Below are 25246 nucleotides of genomic sequence, written 5' to 3'. Positions count from 1 at the left end.
TACTATTTCAAACTTTTTTTCTTGGTCTGAACTAATTTAATTACTGATGACTTTTTAGATTTTTAGGCTTTTTAATCAATCACAATTTTGAATACTTGTTTTTCCTTCTCCCTATATAACCTTTTCAACCTCCTTTATTGAACTATCATCCTTCTCTTGCCTATTACAACTACTATGAACATATCTCCAAGGATTTCCCTTGAGCACTCTTCTCTTTACACTGTCTGTGCTCTGTGGGGATCTCGTGAACTCCCATGGGTTTAATTATCATACACATATAATAAAGACGACCTCTCTCCTAAATCCTGGTCCTATATTACCAACTGCCTGCTGAACACCCCCACTTCAAATGTCCCCTAGGCATTAGAAGTCAACATGTCCAAAACAGAAGTCAATGTATTTCCCCCTCAATAACTGAAAAAAAAAAATGTATTCAACTTAAAACAAACATATCCACATACAAAGTAGAACAGATAGCACAGATTGTGCTTGATATGGTGACCCTCTATTATGTTCATCTTCTCTTTTGAAATTTTGTTTGCTTCTGTGCATTTTAAAAAATGCTTCATGAGCTGATGATGAGTGAGATGAGCAGAACCAGAAGAACATTATACACAGTATCATCAGGGAGGGAGAAAAATTTGAAATTTGAAATCTTATATAAACAAATGTTGAAGACTATCTCTGCATGTAACTGGAAAATAATAAAATACTTTTATCAGGGGAAAAAATGCTTCAACAGGGCAGAGCAAAGATGGTAGGAATGGTGAGAAGTGGTACAACCGAGCTCCTCACTCCACAAAACTCCTCCAAACAAATCTAGAAAATGCACTGTACCAAATCCTGCTGAAGGGATTCAGAATAAAAAATCACAGTGAGTCATTTGTCCAGTCTAGGGACTGTCCCTCATCATAGGGAGACAGAGGTCTATGGAAATTGGGGACAGTTCAGGCCAGGAGCACCACACCATTGGAGCACTCCATTGACCAGAGAGAGACTGTCCTCTGGGGCAAGAGGTCTCAGACCCAGCAGAACATCCGCCCCTCCCCCAGACAAATACTGGGACACCAAAATGAGGATAGGTGTCAACTGGCAGCTTTGTTGTCCACTACTCAGTTCCAGGTCATAGATCCAGAGTAGACTGAGAAGGAGACAAGGGGGTAGGGCAGGTTTGAGAGGCTGGGAATGGTGTACAAAAAAAAGGAAGAAGTTCAGAAACAAGCAAAGCAATGTGGCTCAGTCCTCAGGAGGAGAGAAGGATCAGTTCTAGCAGCTAGCCCAGCCTAAGGAGGAATAATCAGGGCAAGATAATTCCTGACCAAAGGTAAGTCTACAATTCTGTTACCGAACCAGTGACAGAGCTTTCCAACTTACTAATAGGAGCTAGGTACAGCAGCAGTCTATTGCCATTCAGACAGAAAACAAAGGCAGAACTTTCAGATCTCAGAGCAGGGGGCCAACAATTAGACTTTGCCCTGGATGTAACCACCTTGGGAGCACTTAACTTTTCGGGTCTTCAGCCTGTCCTCAAAGATCCTGGAATAACACAACACAATATTCCAAGAAAGCAGCAACAGGAACAACTCAGACCTTCCCTCCAGAAACATTACAGAGTTCAGCCCTAGATATCAAGTCTGAAGTAAAAAAGGTAGGCTGGCAGAATAAGAAAACAAAAACAAAAAACATAATAAAAACTTCTTAGGGTGACAGGGACATTCAAGACATAAACTCACAAAAAGAGAATGACTCCATAACATCAACAATAAGTAAAGCCTCAGAGCCTGGGTATAAACTCAAATAGCATTCCTGAAGCAAGAGTTTAAAAATAAAAAGTTAAAAGTGTTTTTTAGAAACAGAATGAGAACGTTTGAGGAAAAAATTAGAAAAGAAATGAGATCTCTAGAAGAACTGGAAAGAGAATTAACAACTTGGCACGAGTGGTGCAAAACTTTGTCCATGCTCCCTCTAAATTAGAATAGAACAAACAGAAACCAACGACTCCATGCAACAACAAGAAATACCAAAACAAAGTCAAAGGACTAAAAAAAGAGAAGAAAATGTAAGTTATCTCATAGCAAAAACATCTGATCTGGAAAAAACAGGAAGAAAAAACTTGAATCCCTAGACTATCTGAATTATGTAGGCATCATAGTTCAATAAATCATAAAAGAAAACTGCCTAAATCTCGAGCCATGGTCATAATCACAGATAATTTAGCAACCTACACTGTAAAAGAGCAGAGATCTTGGAATACAATATTCCAGAAAGCAAAGAATATAGGCTTACAACAAAAAATAACACTCAGTAAAATCTAGTATAATGCTACAAGTGGGGGGAAAAATGGACCTTTAGTGAAACACAAGACTTCCATATATTACTGATGAAAAGTCCAGAGCTGTGCAGAAACCTCCTTTATTTTCAAACACAGAAGTGAAGAGAAAAAATAAAAAGCTAAAAATGAATGACAATGATAAAAGACTAAATCAGTATAAACTACAGTTTATTCCCCTCTGAACCATAACATCAGGGGTCACAAAGGGAGCCTAATTAGATATGGCCTGATTGAGAAAAATGAAGTATAATTATAAAGAATTCCAACAACCCTTTTCTTCCTTTTTATAATATTATTATTGCTAATTCCCCTCTCCCTTCTTAGTCCCCACCCCCAATATATTTTTTAAAACTATGCATCAGAGGCAGCTAGGTGGCGCAGTGGATAAAGCACTAGTCCTGGATTCAGGAGGACACAAGTTCAAATCCAACCTCAGATACTTGACACTCACTAGCTGTGTGACCCAAGGCAAGTCACTTAACCTTCACTGCCCCAAAAACAAACAAACAAACAAACAAAAATGAAAACAAACAACAACAAAACCATGCATCAAATATGAACAGTCAAGCAAACAAATCCACATTGACCACATCTAACTGCTGTTTCATATCTGTTTTCAAATCGCCACTGACTTGCCTTGCCCATAGAAGAAGCTTATTAAGTGTTTGTTGAATTGAAAAGAAAGGGATCTTTTAGATGCAAAGAGCATTCAAAGACTCAAAGAAATGCCAGTTAGAAGGAACCATAAAAATCCACTAGTCCAACTTCCTCATTTTTATAGACAAAGAAACTGAGGTGGAAAGAACAGTAACTGACTTGTCATATGGTCTTACAGCTAATATAGTGGCAGTGCCAGAAAGGAAGGATGACCTGTCCTGAAGGAACTTACAAGGAAATGAAGAAAATACTTCTTTAAGCAAGAGGAATAGCAACAATGATTGGGTTTTTTCCCTATTTCTGCCTATGTTATAAGTACCCTAGTTGGTAATAGTTTGTTCCGATTGCACAATGCCTGGCACATAGAGGTTCCAAGAAGTTGAACGTAATTATTACATGCACACAACCACATGCCAAAGTTTAGATTACAGTAACCAGATAAAGACAGGGAGAGTTGCCTAGAGCAGGATTTCTCAAGCTTTTTCCACTCGCAGCCCCTTTTCGAAGGAGAAATTTTTACTCACCTTGGATTATATAGGTATATAAATAAAATAGGTATACATAACCTTTTACTGTTGATAAATTTTTTGTGACCCCCACATTCAGTTATGTGACCCCAAATGGAGTCACAACCCACAGTTTAAGAAGCTAGGACCTAGAGCAATGTGAAGTTAAAATAACCTCCCCAGGGTCACAGTGCCACTATATGTCAAAGGTTCCTGACTTTGGGGTCACTATACAATACTGCCTCTCATAAAGGGCATAAGTCATCTGTCATCCTCTGCCAAAAGGCTTTATAGGCAATTTTATAGTAATAATAACAATAATAACATTTGCATAGCATTTAATAATGTGCCAGGCACTGTGCTAAACCCTTGGTGGGGGCCAAATTTTAATTGGGGAGTGTTAGTTAAGTGGCTTTCTGCAATATTGGGGCAAGGAAGGAGATTAACAGCCTCTTTCAAAAACAGAACAGGGTTTATTAACAAGAGCGAATTTAAAAGTACAATTAAGATTAGTAGAATTAAGGGAAAGGAAAAAAAAAGAATGGGGGAAGGAAAATAATATGACCTGAATCACACCACTGCCAGGGCAACAGTAGAACACACAGCTGCATCCCATCTCTTTCCAACTCCAACACCAGAATGTCAAATCTCCTCCCTTCTCCTTCCCAGCAGACCTCAGGCTGTCCACACACAGTCCCAAGCTAATTGGCTGGCACCCCTGACTGACAGTCACATGACTGCCCTCACTGGGCTTCCAGTCATTATAATTTTGCCAGGACCATGTAGGCTTTAATGAGTGGTGATTTGAGCTGCCAGTGCCATGGCAACTGGCTATAGCCAGTGGATGGAGCACTACTCTGTTGCGGAGGCAGGGAGCCTGAGCCAGTGACAGTGCGCACTGGGGTTTTTAAAATTCTAGCCAAAAGATGGGGTCATAAAAACATGAAATCACAATTAATTCTTTACACCTTTAAAATTATTTTATTTGAACTTCACAACAACCCTTCAAGATAGGTGCTATTTATTATCCCATTTTACAGATGAGGAAACTGAGGTAAAAAGCAGTTAAGTGACTTGTCCAGGGTCACACAACTAGTGTCTGAGGTTTGAACTAAGGTCTAAATATTGCCCTTTGTTGTCATCTCTCTCTCTCTCTCTCTCTCTCTCTCTCTCTCTCTTTCTCTCTCTCAAGAAAATCAAATATTTGCTGGGTTTAGGTGGTTTGGGGGATATTTTGGTCTCACTGTAGTGATCTCCGGAAAATGGTGAGATGATGATCCATAGTTGTATTCAAATTCATTTCCCATTTTGGGAGTCATTAGCTTGTTTAAAGAATTCTGGCTCAAACTGTTTCAAATGTGCGGTAGAGTTTCTCATTTTTATCCTTTTTTCTAATACAATACTGATTTTGATCCTTGCTCTAACAAGTTTGTGGTCTGACTTACATGGGCAGCTGATTTGTAAATAATTCCCACAGAAATACAAGTAATGTCTTCATTTTGTGTGTGATGCTATTCAATGTTTACCAGTTCATACCCAGTCCCTCCCAACTCTCTTCTTGACAAGTATTCAAGACAAATAGTTATGAGGCTTCTGCATATTCTACAAGTCTTTATTTTGCTAGTGAGGAACTCCCTTCCTCCATATAAATCACAACTTATCTATAAACTTACAAGTCTAGAGAGAGGTGCCTAAGATTCAGAGGTTAAATGTCTTGCCAGTGGTCATAAAGCTAGTAAGAGTCAGAGAAAGAATTTAAATTCATCTCTAACAGACTACCAAGACCACACCCTATCTTTATACTAGACTGTGTCATTTCTTAGTCCCCCAAAATGTCACCCACCTTTGCACTAATGTCACAAAGTATTAAATTGTGTACATAATGCTTTATTTTGGAGGGTCTTAGGAATTATTAATTGAATTTGTCTATTCCCTCATATTCTGCAATATTAATTTGGCACAGACATTAATCTGACTAGTGGGCTTGTTGCACATAATCATAATCATTACAATACAAGATTATCAATGATCCCATGAAATTATGTTATTGCCTTTAGATACATAATAAAAGCAACAACTTTGCTAACTCCTTCATTTGTTTCTCCTTGAAAAACTTGTGTGCCATTCTTCACATTTATTTACATTCAGCTTCCTTTTCCTTCTGGTTTTATATAAGGAGAATGTTAAGATTAATATTATTTACTTAATGCAAATTAAAGCAAATTTCAAGCTTCTTATATCAGATTGGCAAAGATGATCAAAGACAAAAATGGTTAATGTTGGAGAGACAATGAGAAGGAAGACAAGCACATTAATGTGCTATTGGTAGAGCTGTAAATTGGTCCAAATATAGCAATATGGGAACTATTCTTTGAAAACAAAACAACAATATTAAACTATACATATCTTTTGATCCTCATGATACAATAACCAGCAGTTATAGCAGCACTTTCTGTGGTAGGAAAGAGCTGGAAGCAAAGTGAGTAGGTACCAGGCAGCCATAGTATATGGATGAAAGAGAATATTATTGTGCCATAAGGAACTGTGAATATGAAGATTTCAGAGAATGTGGGAAGATTAATATGAATTGATGAAAAATAAGTAGGACCAGGGGGCAGCTAGGTGGCACAGTGGATAAAGCACCGGCCCTGGATTCAGGAGGACTTGAGTTCAAATCCAACCTCAGACACTTGACACTTACTAGCTGTGTAACCCTGGACAAGTCACTTAACCCTCACTGCCCTTCAAAAAAAAAAAAGAAAAAGAAGTAGGACTAAGAAAATTTACACAATAACTACAATAATATAAAGGAAAATAACAATAAAGGACACCAGAACCTTGATCAATGTAGTGATCAGACAACTTCAGAGAAGATAACAGAGTCAGAAAGAATTAAAAGGGACCTCAGAGGTCATCAAATATAATTTCCTTGTTTTATAGATGAAGAAATGGAGGCTCAGGGAAGTTATATGACTTACCATGGGTCAGATAATTAGCAAATGTCAAATCAATCAACAAAATCATTTGGCATGTAAATGATATAAAGACAAAGAATGAAACAGTCCCTACTCATGGAGTTTACATTCTAATAAGGGGGACAAGTACATATACAAAATAATATAACAAAATATAACAAAAATATAAAATAGTTATTAAATACAAGGTAGTTTGGGAGGGGAGGCATTAGCTGAGGGAAAAAGGGAGGCGGAAAGTCTTCATGTAGAAGGTGATGTTTGAGTTGCATCTTGAAGGAAGAGAGGAATTCAGTGAGGCAGAGGTGAGGAAGGAATGTGTGTTCTAGGCATTCAGTGCAAAGTAACAGGAAAGGAAGGTTGTCTAGGGTCTTGTATAAGGAGCAAAGAGAAGGTCAGTTTACTGGATCACAGAGTGTAAGAAGGGGAATAATTTTCAATGAGGATATAAAGTATAGTTTGAGGCAAGGCTTGAAGGGCTTAAAAAGCTAAACAGAGTAGTTAAATGTTTTAGTGACAATAGAAGCCACTGGAATGCCACACAGTCAGTGCTAAACTTAAGAAAAATCACTTTGGCAGCTGACAGGATAAACTGGATTGGGGAGAGAAACCCAAGGCAGGGAGGACAAATAGAAGGTGGCCCTTACAATAATCTAGGTGAGAGGTAGTAAGGACCTGAACCAAAGCAGTAGCTGGTCTGACTCAACAGATGCTTGTGACATTAATGGAAAGATTTGGCAACTGATTGGATAGGGGTGAGGGAGAGTGAGGAGTTGAGAAAGAGTGTTGAGGTTACAAACATACGGTACAGAAATAGAGAAGTGGGTTTAGGAGAGAAATGTCTGTTTGGACATGATGGATTCTATGTCTCTGGGATATTCAGTTGGAAATATCCCAAAGACAAGTATCTGATGTAGGATTTGGATCCAAGTCCTATACAGATAGTTAATAGTATCTTAAATGATTTACCATTGTTTTATTCTGTAAGTTTTGTTTCCCTCACTAAGGAGGACTCAGTTTCACTCTCAGCAAAATGGATTTGTCATTAAGGACTCTTCTGCTTCTGCCACTCTATGATTCTTTTAAGGATTAAAGATGTAAAAAGGTTTTGGGTGAGTCAGAAATAGTAATCTGAAACTGGGCATTAAAAAAACACACACTTTAAAGAAAATGGCAGAAATTGTCTGGAAAGACAATTAAGGTATTAAAAAGAACTCCTGAATGATCCACACTTGTGAGGTTCATTCAGTGACATAAAAATCAAAGCATGTTAGCCATTTTATAACACACTTGGACTTAAAAGTTTCCTGTGAAACATGTATTTTTCACAAATCCAGTGTCTAATTTGAAGGTTTTCATTTACAACTATCATTCAAATGGGAACAAGACAGACACAGGTTCACACTTTGACAAAAAGAAAAAAAGTTCCATCCTGCTGCCAAAGTGGGTGGCCTTAGGGAATGTGTCCAAGCCTGGAATGCTTCCTGGGGCAGGGCACCGAGCCTAGAGTCAATCCCTTCAGGCACTCCCTGGCAACACGAAACAACATTCCCCCTGGTACGGGATAGGGCTTCTATCTATCCGGAAGCACACACTCCCTTTTCCATTAGAATAGTCTCTGTGTCTCTGCATGATCAGGTGATATGACCTTCACTACAATACATCAATAAATGCTTATGACTCATAAGAATTCTTCGGAAGTCTAAACATAGATGATAAAATCTGGTGTTTGGTATAAGGAGGAAAATGACCTTTAAATTGAAAACAAAGAAAAAAGTAGAAAAGATAGTTTTACATAATTTTTATAAAATACTCTCTGAAAATGCATATCATTAACAGTTATATTTATAAACTATTTGGAAAGCAGTCATGGATTATTGATAAATAGGAAGTAGGATATGCTAAGACCCTGCTAGGGTCAAAGATAAAAACACACTAGTTTCCTTCGAGCTCAATTATGAGGCCCCAAGAAACGTTAAAAAGTAGGCACTTCATTTATTAACGCAGAATTAGTTTCAGAGGATCATAGAATTTTAAGACCAAAAGGACATCTAGTTCAACCTAATTTTACAGATGGAGAAACTGAGGTTCAGAGAGCAGACAACTCGCTGAAGATTATATAGTCTTTTTAATTGAAAGAGATGGGAATATTGTATTGATCTCCAACACAATAGGGGTGATCCCACAATCATAATCTAACCAGCCATCCAACAGTGCTAACATATTTCTTTAAAAAAAAAAAAAAGCTTTGTAACTCCTTTGCACTGATTCAGTAAGTCCTCTCTCTCTCCATAAAACTGTTCATGAGACAACACATATAGTTCTGAGAGAAGATTCAAGCTAATGTCCATGAAGCCATTTCAGTTCTCTACTCACTCTAGCCAGGGGTGTGCCGGAGAGCCAACTGTTAAATTTTCAGTGTGAGCATTTGTGCCTAAGAAATCAGGAAATCTACAAACAAGGTCTTATTTTATTGATTATTGAGATTTGAGAAAGTGACAGAGGAAATATTCATGAAACAGACTGAACTTTGCCTATGATAAACAGCATGTATTTAAACCATTTTCCCAAACTAGTTTGTGTGCAACTTGAGAGGGGCCTATATAATTAATGTTACTTTCTAGGATACATCCACATGTACTTTTTTCCTTTCAAAGACATTTTAAGGGTACAACTCATTTTTGGGGGGTGATCTATATTCTCAACAATATGATTAAATAATTCCAGGTCTAAATCAGTGTGGCCATGGTAAATAATGATGATGACAACAATAACTAGCATTTATATAGTACTTTAAAGTTTGCAAAGCACTTTTACAATTATCTCACTATATCCTTACAACAAACCTGGGAGATAGGTGCTATGATAATCCCTATAGTTTACAAAACTGAGGCAGGAAGAGGTTAAGTAATTTGTTCAGGGTAACAGAGCTACTAAATGTCTGAGGCCAGATTTTAACTTAGGCTTTCCTGATTCCAGGCCCAGCACACTATCCACCAGACCACCATTTGTATTAATGCTTGTCCTAGTTTACACACAATGCTTTTCTCCATATGATCTTGTGAAGGACACATTAAGAGTATGACTGTTCCTATTTTACAGTTGAAGAAACAGCCTCACAGGGAGGTTAAATGTATTGTTTATGGCCACACAGCTAGGAAATGTTAGAGCCAGGACTCAAATCCATTTCTAAATATTGAGCTCTTTCCATTAAAATCCATCCTCACTCTTGAAGAATCAACTCAAAATAGTGCCTACTTTATTTAAGGTGTCTCAGTAGTAAGCACCCGCTTAGCATAAGGAGCTAACTTTTAAGTTTTAGTTGGCAAAAAAAATATAATAAGTCTTAATGGTAATACCAGTATCACAGAAAAGCAGAAAAATTGTTTTGCAGAATCCAAAAAACTGGAAGAACCTTCTGTTCAACATAATTTTACTAACAGAGGAAACCATATACCACCTAAAATGCACTGCATTTGTGATCACTACTTTTATATTAGATTCTACAGTGACCCTGTACAAAGTCTGACAAGAAACTAAGTCTATTTTTAATACCCCCAAAATTGCCATCCATAATTGAATGGGGCATATTTATCATTCTTATAATTTTTTGTTTGTTTGTTTGCAGGGCAATGAGGGTTGTGACTTGCCCGGGGTCACACAGTCAAGTGTCTGAGGGCGGATTTGAACTCAGGTCCTCCTGAATCCAGGGCTGGTGCTTTATTCACTGTGCCACCCAGCTGCTCCATATTAATCATTCTTAAAGAAAAATAATGCTGGTTCAGAATTGTCTCATACACCCTTATTTACATCACACAGAATACTAAGTTTCCAAATCAATGCTGATCTGAGAGAAGGTGCAGACCATACAGTAAAGTAGAAAAAACACCTAATTTGTGAGAAAGAACCTAGGTTCAAATCCCAGCTTTGCTTCTTACTACATGTGTCATTGGCCAAGTCCCTTACCCTCTTCTAGGCTTTCTTTTTTTCTTTTTTTTCCTCCTCTGTGAAATGAGTGGGTTGGATTAGATCAGGTCTTAAACTTTTCCCACTGGCAACCAACCCTTTCCCTGGAGAAATTTTTACCCAACCCAGGGTATATAAAATAGATATACATAACCTATTACTGGTGCCAAATTTTTGTGACCCCCCCCCCCGCCCCAGTTTAAGAAGCTGGGTATCAGATGAGTTCTAAGGTCCCTTGAAGTTCTAAATTCTAAAATCTTAAAACTGCATCCAACACATCTAATTTTTCATTTACTGGTCATAATGATCACATTCTTTGGTATATTATCCCTTTAGAAAATGCTTAAGGTCACAGGTTCACAATTTACAAATCTTGATCACTCCACCTTCCAAGATCCTGGACACCACTGACATCCTAGCACAAGGGGAGGTTTAGCAAGATGGATCCAGTAAGTACCCAACCTACTACTTCATAACTGGGCCAACCCCCCATATCTCTATTCCCTCTGACAATTAATTATAAAGCTCTGGGGATGAAATGAAATGAAAAGTGAGTTTGATGCTTCAAGACTAAAGATAAATTTTTTTCCTACATTATCTTTCTATCCATACTTGGTGAACAAGACAGCAATTCACCTGATTCAGTCTCCCAAGTCCCTGTAGATGATAAGATTGGTTAAATTAAGAGACTAAAATTTACTTTAAAACATCCTGAAGAGTGGATAAAGCACCAGCCCTGGATTCAGGAAGACCTGAGTTCAAATCCCACCTCAGACACTTGACATTTACTAGCTGTGTGACCCTGGGCAAGTCACTTAACCCTCATTGCCCTGCAAAAAACAAAAACAAAAACAAAACAAAACACATCTGGAAAGTGCTAGAGGAAAAGTATATAATTATTAACACAGTAAAATTGGTGAGACAGACCTTTTGTTAAGAGTTCATATTCCTGATATTTAGTCACATCACAACAAATCTTTGTTCTAAATCCATCAACATCATCTAATGATGCTTTTTGGTTGCACATCAATCATTTTTTAATATCTCTTCTTATTCCTATCTTCCCTTGAAACAAAACAAAACTATTAAGGAAAAACCAAAACCGAAAGCAAAAGCAAAGTAGCGACCTTATCTAAAAATGTACACTACTTTCAGGCCCCTAGTCTGCCCAAGGTAAGAATTTTACTATGTCATAAAATGTATAAAGTCTTTGCTCTTTGTGTAGACAAGTATTTTCAGGAACAGCCTGAGCCCTGAAAAATAACTAAACTATGACATAGGAATTCTACCCAGGAAGCATATATGCATACTAGGATTAGACACTTTACTGAAGAGATTTGTTCCAGTAAAGATGGCTATAAAGCAAATGCAATTACATACCTGAAGACAGGTTCCCACAGGGGAAAAAAACAGATAAATATTGAATTGTAAACTCTTGACTAGTGTGGTAGGAGCAACATTTACTACTAATATTGTTGGTTCCTATGGTAATAGGCCCTGTTGTGCAACAAATGCTGATTCACATATTTTATCACACTAGGCAACTACATCATAAGCCTAATCAGCTACCAAAAATCATAAGCTACTTTCCTGATATTGTTGTATGTTTTCATAGACTCAATTGCCCCAAGTACTGTGTCAAAAACACAAGCACCTGCTTGTCCCTCTAGGAAGCTGCATCATAGAGTTCAGAGGGGTCTCTAATCCCACCTCCATTTCTCCTATTTTGCAGTTGAAAAAATGAAGAGTGGAAAAGTGCCTTTTCCTAATTCATGTAGATAGTCAATGGCCCATTGATGTACTATTGTGCAACTATGAATTAGTCCTACTTTTCTGGAAATAATCTGGAAATGTTGTAAAAGTTATTAACTGTTCAAGCCTTTTGACCCAATGATATCACAACCAGGAATATAACCCAGAGAAAGTCAAGGACAAAGGGAAAGGTCCCATGGATACAAAATTATACCACTATACGTAGTGGTAGCAAAAAACTGAAAACAAAATGCCCTTCAATTGGGGAGTGGTTGAATAAAATACGATATTATTGTACCCATAAAAACTATGAAAATAAAGAACTGAGACATATGTAAACTAAAACAGAGTGAAGTAAAAAGATCCAAGAAAATTTAAATGATTATAAAAATGTAAAGAAAAAAAGCATTTAAAAACATCAGAACTTTGATTAATACAGCAACCAGTCTTAACTTCTGGCTAATGGTAAAACATACCTTCTTCCTCTGATCAGATTACAGGTTCAGCATAAAATATAAGCAGTGTAGGCAAGACATGAGGGAGGAAGGGATCATTGGAAAATGAGAGCAATGTTTTTTAAAGTGAATGAAGCAATGAAACATTAAAAAAAAAAAAAAGACAGTGCCTGGGACTAGAACTCAGGGCTCCTGATTTCTAGTCTATAGTTCTTTTTATCCACTGAACTTTTCATCCAATTCAACTGTGCTGCCCCTTTATAATTCACCTGTGCAGTGTTTTCTCACTCATTTGAGAGATATGCTGGATATTTCTGTTAACTCATGAGACAAAGATTTTGCCTGTCAACCATCTGTCAAGAAAAAGTTCCCAAATGTCTCTTCCAAGTCCTTTTGCTTTCCTGGTTTAAGGGGAGGAAAGAGACTAAGTATAATGGCTGCCATATCTAGTTCGCCTATACTATAAAAAGTCCTTGAAAGGACATGGGCTGTTTAACTTTTGTCTTTATGTCTCCAATGCCTGGCAAATAGTAAGCACATAAGTAATGCTTGTCAGCTGATATCAACACACTGTCTCAAAGAGTTACTGCTGCTGGATGAGATCTCTTCAAATCCCCTGCGCCTTTGATATCCATGGCAAAGGTTCTTAAGGCCTGGAAATCAGAAGCCCTCCCAGGAAAAAAAAAATCAATCATTAATGTATTTATTGGCAAAGAGATAGTACTAGTTAAGGAAACGTTTGGTGGAATGAAATATCTCAAGAGACCTGGATTCCAATCCAAGTCCTTTCTCCCTTAACCTTCTGTATGACCCTTATCAAGTCACTTTTCTAATTTTCAGTATCTTCCTTTGTAAAATGGGGATGAGACTAGATGGTCCCTTCCAGTTCTGACCTCTAACTTCTATGATCTTATGAATCTGTGTAGGAAATTTCTCTATTAAAAAACTGTATTAGACTAAGATGAGTTGAATTCTGGTTTTAAATCTGATACTGAACCAGTCTAGTTACTTTCCCTTTCTGGACCTGAGCTTCCTCTTTTGCAATATAAAGGACTAGGCATTCTTAACTTTTTTGTGTGTCATGGATCCCTGTAGCAATTGGATAACATTTTTAAATGAACAAAATAGAATTATAAGGAAACCAAATATTTGTGAAAACCAAGATGTCATTCTTCTGTCAGACAAATCCATGGATCCCCTGAAATCACAGATAGGACTTCAGATTAAGAACCCCTTGTGTTAAAATTGTAGCTTGTTCTGTTCTCCCTGATCATTCCCCCTCTCTCCCACCCCACTCCACCTCCCCTTAATCAGTATAGTAAATTTATAAGTAGCCAATAAAAAGTAACAATAACATTGGGTCTATAAGACTGAGTGCTCTCAATTCTAATCCATAGTTACATAAATAATACTCTGTGTCTCTTCCCTTCCACCACTGCCAACCTTCCTTCACCACCCCATCCCCTGGCCCCAGGCCATCTGCCTCTGTATCCCTTTTCACGGCTTGTCTCTATTGTCTGTGCAGTTTTTCCCTGTACTCTCTGTGCTTTAAGTATGACCACCACCTCACTTCCCGTTGCCATCAAGATCTTTTACCAGCCAGTACTCAAAGAACCATGTTTGTCTGCCCCATTTCATAATTTCATATATCAACTGTCAATTCTCTCTTGGACTAGATGAACTCTAAGTCCTTTTCCAGTTCCAACATTCTCCTTTTTCACTTTTAGTTTAGAAGAAACTGGCCTGCTCAGACTTCAAATTCAAGTATTCCTACTTGGTGCTCTCATCCTGTCTCTGAGGAACTCTACCACCTGGAACTGCAAGCACACACAGTAGCTTTCTTGTTCAAAACAAGAGAGAGAAGTCCCTGTGGGACTTTTTGGTGTATGTATGTTTGAATTAGATAAGCATATATACATATCTCCCTCTCCTTGTTTTATATATATAGTCAAATCAGAGAATGTCTACCAAGTTTTGCCTCTTTCTTTTCTCTCAAGTGGTATTAATATGCTTTATTTCTGATCTGTTGTTTTTACATTTTGCTTAAGGATGTAAGCACATGCAATTTTTCAATGGAAAGGTTCAACTCTGAATTGTCACCCAGCCACATGGGAATTTTTTTTTTTGCCCTCCTTCTTATATATATGCAAGATTTCAAGAAATGCTAGGTTTATCTCTCTAAAATGTAAAGGAATCAAAATCCAAATGTATCCCCTCCCTTTTTCCCTATCCTCTCCACATTTTCAACCACATTCTTCCTGGCAGTTACTCCCATCACCCCTCCCCCTGCCCCCCAACCAAAGTGTCAAGGAATTTACTCCCCAAAATCTGGCACTTGGTCAATTTTATGAGAATACCCAAAGGCTAGAAGACATTGTAATCTTCATTGTTTCTTTGAGGACTAACATTCTAAGTCTCCTACCCAGCCTGAAATCCCAATAAAATACCCTAGGCACTTCAGCACTTACTTCAGTCTACTTGCTAATACCCAATGGAAAAGATTATTATTCTCTATGTCCTGAGCAGATTACACATGATCAGTTCTTAGTCTAGAAGATTTTAACAGATTAATTTATCTAGTTTGTAGGAATTAAAGTCTCTAAAAGCCCAAATCCCCTTGTGGACAAATACATTGTGGACCTAGCAGAAATCAGAGTAACAGAAGTATTCGTCACTTCCCCTAATCTATAAAATGAGGGGGTTGGACTAGATTTCAGAGATGGTCCCTTCTAGGACTACAGGTAAGCAACCTAGGGAAAAATACAGCATATTTATTTATAGTACAGCACTTAGATCTTATTGCTACTGGTTAGTTGAAACACAACTGAGGGGGGACACAAGTGACATTTCTAACGTGCATTATATTTTATTAAAAGCACATCATCGGGCAGCTAGGTGGCGGCCCTGGATTCAGGAGGAACTGAGTTCAAATCTGGGCAAGTCACTTAACCCTCATTGCCCAGCAAAAAAAAAAAAGCACATCATCTTAAATGCCTTAAGATCCCACTCTATAGAGCCTATATATTTTGTGATAAATCAACAGGTAAGCACTTAGTCATGTCTCAGAGACAGCAGTGGACAAAAGAGGGTGCAATTTTAAGTTTAGGAAGAAGCTGGTTTTCAAATCTTCTATAGTACATAAAAATACTCTGCCTTCCAGCTTGAACTGTCCTAAAAAAATCTAAGCTACTAGGAACTTTAAGAAGAAAAAAAAATCTCCATATCACTAATGATTAGATAAATGCAAATTGTAATATCCCTGAGGTTTCGCCACACCTTTCCCATTGGCAAAGATGACAAAAAAGGAAAATGACAATTTTTAGAGGGGCTTCGGTAAAATAGCAACACTAATACAGTTTTTAAAAATTCAAGGCAGGCAAACTTAGGTTTGAGTGTTACCTCTTACACTGAACTGGCTTGTGTGACTCCTGGTAAATCACTGAGCCTCCTCTCAAAGCTCTAGGCTATTTATTCTCTGAGACTCTAAACTGCAGAGAAGGTGCACCTACCTGCAAGGGGGAGTTTCCTTATCAGGGAGTTCCCTATACCAGTGAAATCACAGGTCCAGTTCTAATCCCAATCCTTTTCCACCTAGTCATCTAGTATCCCTAGAGTTGGTTTATTTGAGTTATGACACCTATCAATAACATCTCTAAATCACTCACCAACAGAGAAAAGTTATAATCTTCTAGGCTAAGTGCCACTCCAGGAAACACTCAATTCCCCTGGTTACAATATAGCCTGAGCCTGTGGGGCTAAGAACTAAAATATGAAGCCCAAAATATTATGCTTCTGATTTAGAACTGGCAAGTCACATGAAAAGATATGTAACAAGAATTTAATTACAGTATACTAATAGATTTTACATTTTATTTTAAATGATTAATAAATTTGCCAGAGGGAGTTAAGTTTATCAAGGGATACAAATCCTAGCTGTACCTTCTAGTCCGCCTGGAGTCCAATTAACCACCTACTGCTGTGCCCTGAAGTCTCCTACTCCCAAGCTCTGTTGCCATGTGACTCTGAAGATTTACCAACAAAAGTCTCTACCTAAATGCTTACTGGAATGATAATCAGTTCACACATATAATGCTTTTCCTTACAGCAACATCAACTATTATTAGCCCTGGATGATGATCCTGGAGCTCAGAAAAGGTGATTTGCCTAAAGGTCACATAGTTAATATGTGATCAACCCAGGACATATGTGAACTTGGGCCTTCTGCCTGAGTCCAAGTGTATATGCATTATTCTACTGTCAAAGAAAATAAAAAGGTGGAAAAATTCAAAGTTGATGGGACTGGGAAAAATAATGAATGGTTCTGTGATCCAACTATTCTGGGGGAAAAATGTGAAGTTATGCCCCCTCCCTCTAAAAAAAGGTACCAAAAAACATTCATGCCCTCTGACCCAGAAATACAATTACTAGGCTGTACCCTAAAAAGGTGACATGAACAAGATGTACAAAATATATTCATGGCAGCATTATTCATAATAGTAAAAACCCAGGGAATAGACTGTGTGCCCAATGAATGGGTAAATGGTTGAAACAAACTGAAAGATGAAGTATTAAATCTAACAGCGTTTTCTCAATCCTGATCTTCCTGGATCTCGCAGCAGCAGTGGACACCTTCTCCTCCTGGCTACTCTCTTCTGGGGGTTTTCTTGACACTGCTCTCTCAGATCTCCTAACTAACTGCTCCTTGGCTACTCCTTACTTCAACCATTACACCCAGGAACTGTGGACATCCCCCAAGTCTCGGTCCTGGGGTGGTCTTCCTTCCCCCCCCTTCCAATTTAGACTCTCCCACTTTGTGATCTCATTGATTTGTGCATTGTAGGAGATTCAAGAGTTATAAAATGTTTCAAAACAAAATTTATCAACACATGTTTTAAAAACAAAACAAAAAATCTCTTCTAACTTCATTTTATCAATTTAAAAAATATTTTTGTTTTACTGATGTCTACCCAGTGGGCCTTCCCTTACAATAAATATTTAAAACAGTTCAGGGAGCAGCTAGGTGGCACAGCGGATAAAGCACCAGCCCTGGATTCAGGAGGACCTGAGTTCAAATCCGACCTCAGACACTTAACACTTACTAGCTGTGTGACCCTGGGAAAGTCACTTAACCTCAACTGGAAGGTTCTATGACTTGTCCAAAGTCACTAAGAAGTAAAAAGTAAAGCCCAGATTTGAACCTAGGTTAGTTGACGTCACATCCACAGTCTTTCTAGTACATCATGTGGTGTCTTGAACTTTTATATCTGCCATGCTCAAAAGAGTGCCAGGAACAAAGGAGATGCTCAATAAATACTTAATTACAAGACAAGTTACAACCAGGATAGAAGGCAGCATATGTTCAATTTCCTACTCTTTTCCTGAAACCAACTTTAAAAGGAAGAAAAAAAAGTTATAAACTAAGAGCTATTTTCACAATTCCTCTTTTTTTTTAAATATTTTTTAATTGGTCATAGCAGGATATAGAGCAGGGATTCTTAATATGGGGTCTGTGAACTTAAAAACTTTTTCTGACAACTGTATTTCCAGATAATTGGTTTCCTTTGGAATCCTAAACATCTGATTTTATGCATTTAAACCCATTCTTCTGAGAAGGATGTGTTAAGGGCTAAAATTCTAGCTAAACTGTCTAAAATATCTAATGAGTGGTCGCCAATAAATTATAAGCTTTAGCAAGAGTTAGACTTTTAAGCATTTATTAAGGAGAATAAGAATTTGGTAAAGAGAAAGGCCTACATTCACCTATCTATTAAAGGAAGAGCACATTTCTAGCTCCGCTCTCCACCAGATTCCAAAGGAAAAAAGACCAAGACAGAGCCCCCATCTCTTCCTTCTTCCTCCCACAAGCAGACGTCACTTCCTGCCACCAAAGAAAAGACTCCTGGTCTTGCCCTCAAAGACCTCCGCTTCATGGGCGGAACGCTTCTACAGTAAGTCTCCAGCAGGTGGCGTCATTCCAATCGTTAAGTTGTCCATAAGGCTTCACCAAGCTGCCACAAGGGCCCAGGCCTCAGAAGGGCTTTGAAGAAGTCCTATTCTCTTAGAACAATAAAGGGCTGACATAGGAATCAGAAGGTGTGAGTTCAGGTCCCAATTCTGGCACAAATTCACTTTGTAGCTGTGGGCAAGTCCCTTCCCGTCTTTACCATCATGCCTAGAACCTCTATTTTAAGAAAGGCCCGGGACAACTATCTTTCATTCTCTGATCTTTATCCATGGGACATTAACCATAACCCAGCTACCTTCTTCCTGCATCCCTGCAGCCTCCTTCTCCTATTGATGGGTTCTTCCCTGAACCTCTTAATGAGGAAAGGCCCAGGTCAATAATCCTTCATTCTCTGGATTTCAACACTATGCTCTTTTGTGAGTATCTCCTCTTCTACCTTTTAAGATCCCTTTTATATGTTGTCTTTCTCCATTAGAATGTAAGTTCTTTGAGGGCAGGGGCTGTTGTTTTTTTTTCTTTTTGCCTGACACAGTGTAATAAATGCTTGTTGCTGTGACTCCCCTTTTCTCTGGGGCCTAATTCTCTGATCTGTAAAATGAAAGGGCTTTATTTTTCTCAGATTCCTCCTAGTCCTGACATTCAGTGAACCTATCTGAGTTAATAAAGATGGTGGGTCTGGAAGAATGAAAATAACTCTCAATGAGGTACTGCTAATTTTACTGGTTCCAATGCTCTTCTACTTTTAATAATGTGCTAGCCTCCCCATTTCATTGAAATGGGTCATTTTCCTGTCAATGTAGCAATAAGAAGAAGAGCTTTCCAGGGTAGGTTGGAAGGTAGGAAACAAACAAGAAAGGAACAAATGCCCACTATGTGGCAGGTTCTGTGCTTTACTTAGGTTAACACTGTAGGGCAACTCAGACTTTGCCAAAAGAGAATGAGATCTCCAATAACAAAAGCATCCCTCCCCAAATATATCACAGCACTGATCTAACCTAAACATCCGCTTCTCTACCTTGCTCACAGTCTCCCTTAAACCAGTTATTTATGTAATGAGATATCTTTCAAAGACAAGTTAAGTTTGCACAAGAGAAGTGGCATAAAAGGACACACATGACCAGGAAAGTTGAGTGGCAGGTTATGTAGTAAAAGCACAGGATAACAGATGGACAGCCCAAGAGTCACACTGATAGCCATGAAATATTAAATATGCAACAGGAGGGTTTTTACTACATTGGAGATATTCAATATGGAGAACTTATGGAAGAACATGGATATCTACATAGCATGAAAACATTCCAATCTATATTGACAGAAGGAGTGCCCACTCCAGTGAGATCATGGATTCACTGAAGTATTGAGGTTATTATTACCTCTCCCCACAGTGGATAAGTACTTGAAGGAAAGGGGCTGTCACATCTCTCTCTCTCTGGAATCCTAGCATCTTTGTACCCCTAACAAAGGAGTGATGTTTAAAAGTTTGTTGAAATGAACAACTACAGCACTTCTTATAACAAGATGAGTTTCACACTATGACCATGGGAGATCATTCTCTTACAGAGTGATTAGTCAAAAATCCTTAACCACCTTCTCCCACCTATAATCAACACTCTTTCTTTTTTTCTCTTCTTTCCACCTCAGAGTTGGGGGAAAAAACCAAATAAACATTTTAAGGACTACTCAGCATTTATTTCTTGTAGTACTGGCATTGTTACTTCTCTTTTTACATAGGTTCTATCTCCATTTTAAGTTCACCCTTTTGCATTCCCAATCACGTGACAGATAGCAGTTACTCAAATGTTGATGGAGATTAAAGGTATATTCCAAAGTCATTAGTAACAAGTGGAAAAATGAAGAATTTGCTTCAATCTGATATATTTCCAGCTCCTGAGCTTCAAAAACTCTAACAAAGGAAAATGCATATGTTTCTTATCTTCATGGAGTTCTAATAGCTTAAAACTATACAACAGCTTTTGGGACATCTTGTACAGATGAGTTCCATTCATGTATACAAGGCTGAAATATCTTCTATGTGCAAAGAACAATGTAGAATACTGACACCTGATTTAAATCGTCTTTTTCAGCCATTTCACATAGTGCAATCTTCATTTACTGCTTACTCTTTAGAGCAGATGTGTGCCTCACTGTTTCCCAATAACCAGTTCACAAACTACCACTGGAAAAGAGAAAATCTTTTGCCATTCCATCATATTTTTACTGCTAAAATATGCTTCCTTTTGGAAACCCACACTTAAAAAACAGTCATTCTTTGCTCTGCTCTTTCCTATTCTTTCTCCTTACTGTTCTATATTTCTGGGGTTCCTATTGTCAGTAGCCTGTGATATGACAGGAACAGTATATCATCTCTAGTCTTCCTTTTTCAACATGTATTAAAATGGAGCGAATAGTTTTATTCCACAGGGGTTATATTCAGCACCACTCCATGTACAATGAATAAAGGCTATAGTGGTTATTCTATTTAAATATAGGGACTCAATTTTGATAATAGATAACCTGATCACCTCAATGTTTTCACCCCAAAATCTTTTTTTTTTTGCAACTAGCTGACTTCTCCAAAAGCTATCTTATTTTCATTTTCCCCTTCTTCAGTTATATCAATCCTTCCTGAGAGAAAAATCATCACTAAGCTTGGAAGCTGTCACCTCTACAGCCAAAGGCATTAACTTGTGTCTAGTAGATAGTTTGTCCTTCATCTGAGACTTCACTTTCACCTTTACTCAATTGGATTTAAGTCCTAAACCTTTTTGACCTGAAACTTATAGGAGATAACCTCACCCAAAGCACATTATATTGCTCTAACTCCTGACACTGCCTATAGGAATAACTGAAGATAGCATTTATTAATAATAATAAACAACATCCAAATATTCCTTTAAGGTTTTAAAATTCTTTACATGCGCTATTTTCCTTACTGAAAACTCTGTAAAGTAGGTTCTATTATTATTCTCATTTTACAAATGAGGAAACTGAAGCTAAGTTAAGTGACTTGCCCAGGGTCCCACAGCTATTAAGTATATGAGGGAAGATATGGGGGGGGGGGGGGCAGGGCAATGAGGGTTAAATGACTTGCCCAGAGTCACACAGCTAGTAAGTGTCAAGTGTCTGAGGCCGGATTTGAACTCAGATCCTCCTGAATCCAGGGCCAGTGCTTTATCCACTATTCCACCTAGCTGCCCCCCTCTTATGATGGAAGATTTGAACTCTGGTCTTCTTGACTCAGAAGTCAGCACTCTATCCACTGCACCACTTAGCTTATAAAAAAAACCCCAAATATCTACCACACTGGCCTAGAAGTGATCAGTAGACATTATAACATGAAAAGATACTTGTTAAGTATGCAGGCTGTAAAAATCCTTACTAAAAGGCATCTCCCTATATACAGCACTCTAACTCTTTTCTGGAAGGCTCTATTCTGATTAGACAGCTAGCTTAGCATTCCTATCTCTCCATTTTAAATTAGGCAATAAGCTTATCCCTTGATTAAAGACATCCTTTAGCATCATATAATCCACCAAAATCTTGTTAGCTGGAAAGCAAATCATTTAACTATTTATTGTGGATGGTTCTTTCTTTCATTAGCAAAACAGAAATAAAGTTGTCAAACAGGGTAAAAAGGCAAAAGAAGAGATAACTTTACTATTTGTATGACTACAGACAAGACAATCTCTATGGGCTTCAGTTTCTTCCTCTATAAGCTAAAAGTGCTAGACTAAATGAACATGATGGTCCCTAACAGCTGTAAATTCTATGAACCATATGGAAAACCAGTTAGGGTCATGACTATTTGTAAAAGAGAGAAATGAGATCTTGGGTAAGATAAAGGATCATACTTATAGAGTGCTTTGTGGTTTAACAAATTGCTTTCTTCCCAACAATCCTCTGAAGTAGGTAATGCAAGTATTATTCCCACCTGACAGATGAAGAAACTGAGGTTCAGGAAGATGAAACAACTTTTCTAAGGTCATATAGTGAATAGGGAGGAAAGCTAGGACTTGAACAAAGTGCTCCTGAATCCTAGCCTAATGTTTTCTTCATTCTATCAAGCCATCAAAGAATCATCTTATTTAAAAATAAATCCACACAAAGAACAGGTTTTTTTGAACCAAAGAAGAATTTTTACAAATTAAAACTTGACCCCTCAAAAGTATAAAATTGTTACTAATGAAAGCTGAAAAAATTGTTAAAGGATGAAAGGGAGGTATGACCATATTTAAAGACATTTTGGATTCCCATTTCCTCAACTTAGATCATATTCTCTTAATCAGTTTCCCAGAAAAGGCTATACAGATACCAAATTGGAGAAATAATAGTTCCCCTTTATAAAGTAGTGACCACAAACAATTTACAACTACTCTTCAAATTCTTTTTTTAAAAAGGAGGAACAAAGTCCTTTCATTATCATATGCCTACTTTACAAGGGAGCTTTTAAAAATGAGACATTTACTACAATAGTACTAATAACTAAATCTTATGTAGCATTTTCAAGTCTGCAAAAGGATATATACACATCTTTATCTATAGACAAATAAATTTGAGCCTTACAACTACCCTGTAAGGTAGGTACCATTATTATCCCCATTTTATAGATAAGGAAGCTGAGGTTGAAAAAAGTTAAGTGATTTTACCAGAGTCCCACAGCTAGTAAGGGTCTGAGGAAGGATTAATTCCTTTTTTCCTCATATCATTTTGATACCATGCTATCTATTGTGATTTGAAAAATCTAAAAGCCCCATATTCAATTCAACAAATATTTATTTAACACCTATTTTGTGGTTAGGCACTGGAAAAACAAAGACAAGAAGGACATAAACGTTGCTCTCAAGGAGCCTACCATCCAGGTACAGAGAAGCAAATTCTGAGCTTAAAAACCAGGAATCTCAAAAGTTCTTAATCAAAAAGCAGATTCTATATAATACAACACAAAGCATTAGAGCTGGAAGGAATGTGACCTTGAAACCTAGAAGATATGGGGTAGAATGGTCATTGGAAATCATTCATTTTACAGACGACGAAAATGAGATTCAAAAGTTAAGTGATACGCCCAAGATCACACAGCTAATGAAGGAAAAAGTACTTAGTACACAAATCTCTTGACTTCTAGACAAATACAGAAATATTTGGGAGTATCTCTTATTTTGGGGTGCTGAACTAAGGTGAGGTGTAAGCTGGCAACAGAACATCCCTGTTCCAATAAAGATAAAATGTAAACTGAAACACTATATCCACGTGAGATATTGTCATCATATGGAACAATGGAGAGAGGCATCATGGGTTAGTGGATAAAGGCCTAGTGCTAAAATCAACAATACCCAGATTCAAGCCTGCCTCTAGCACATACTATGGGACCACAGCAAGTCATTTAATTGCTCAGGCAAGACTATAAGCTACAGTTGCCCAGCTTTATCACACCAGAGGAGGTCCCTACACTAATCTCCTAAACCTTCCACCCAAACAATGGAGTTTCTTAGAAAAAATACCAAACATTATGTTTTTGTGTCAATTGAAAAAAGCCATGGGTGCAGAAAAATAATAAGATTCTTGACCCAACAGAGAAGATCAAATAAATCTGAAAGGCTAAACGGTATGCTGAGTTCTTACAAAACTGATGAAATAAGGTCATAGGCAATTTGCATTTGGATATATGCATTGCATTTGGACAAATGTAATGTTGTTGTTAAGCAGCAATCTATAAGTGAAATAAAGCCAACTGTGGAGTATTGAACAGTAAAAACAAAACAACAATTTTAAAAAATCATTTTCTTTGGAAAATAAAAAAAAATAAAAAGACTTAAAAGAAATAAATTTTGCTTAACTCATTGTGCAGAAAGACGTATATATATGCATTTTTTCCATCATTCATGAATTGTACTTTAATCATTTATAGAGTTTTCCACAAGTCTATGTTCTGGATTCTCCACTAAGGCCGTACTACCATATTCAACCTTTCTGGGAGTCAGTTTGTAAAATGAGAGGGTTAGCCTAGATCACCACTAAGGGTCCCTTTTGACTCTAAATCTATGACCTATGTATGACCTCATCATTGTATGAAAGTGACCCTAAATTCCTGTAGTCTATGCCATTCCTTTCCCCTCTTCCCCAGCTGTTAAGACTTTTGATCATATTTCCAAAGATGAATTGTATATCTTTTAACTGAGCTAAATAAGGAGAGGCTCATCACTGGAAGGTTGGCCACCACTTGATGAATATTTTTGGTAATGGCAAAGTCATCTTGGAGCATCTATATTCTCTGAAGAAGCAGCATCAGATCACACATTTAGAGCTGCAAGGGACCTTAAATGACATCTAATGCAACTTCCCCACCCCAACTACCAATTCTGTAATATAAAAAAAATTGAAGCCCAGGGAGATTGTGACTTATGAAGATCACAGAAACAGGAAGCATCAAAGGTAAGATTTGAACCCAGGTCCTCTGACTCCAGAGTTCTTTTTACTGTATCATAATATCAACAATCAGTTAAAAAGCATTTATAGACTTCTGGGGAAACTGGAAAACAGTATAGCAAAGAATAGGCATAGACCAACATCTCATACCATATACCAAAATAAGGTCAAAGTGGGTACATAAAACATGATTTAGACATAATTGTGATACCATAGGC

The 25246-nt window shown here is 37.6% G+C and overlaps 1 protein-coding gene across 2 annotated transcripts in view; it reads right to left on the bottom strand.

Annotated features, from left to right (window-relative positions):
- The window catches only part of B4GALT5 (beta-1,4-galactosyltransferase 5), a 96676-nt gene that overhangs the window by 30631 nt on the left and 40799 nt on the right, over nucleotides 1–25246 (bottom strand). The window contains exon 1 of one of the 2 annotated variants that reach the window (XM_043985539.1): nucleotides 4061–4110. The exons of the other annotated variant lie outside the window; for it this stretch is intronic. Within the exon in view, the coding sequence (XP_043841474.1) occupies nucleotides 4061–4106 (46 nt within the window). The 5' untranslated portion in view covers nucleotides 4107–4110. Of the gene's footprint in view, nucleotides 1–4060; nucleotides 4111–25246 lie in introns of those variants that run through there. 2 annotated transcript variants of the gene reach the window in all.

The sequence above is a fragment of the Dromiciops gliroides genome, chromosome 2 (assembly GCF_019393635.1).
Source record: "Dromiciops gliroides isolate mDroGli1 chromosome 2, mDroGli1.pri, whole genome shotgun sequence".
In the NCBI taxonomy this organism is placed as follows: domain Eukaryota; kingdom Metazoa; phylum Chordata; class Mammalia; order Microbiotheria; family Microbiotheriidae; genus Dromiciops; species Dromiciops gliroides.
Note: the sequence above shows the minus strand (reverse complement) of the source record. Positions and strands in the feature narration are given on the sequence as shown.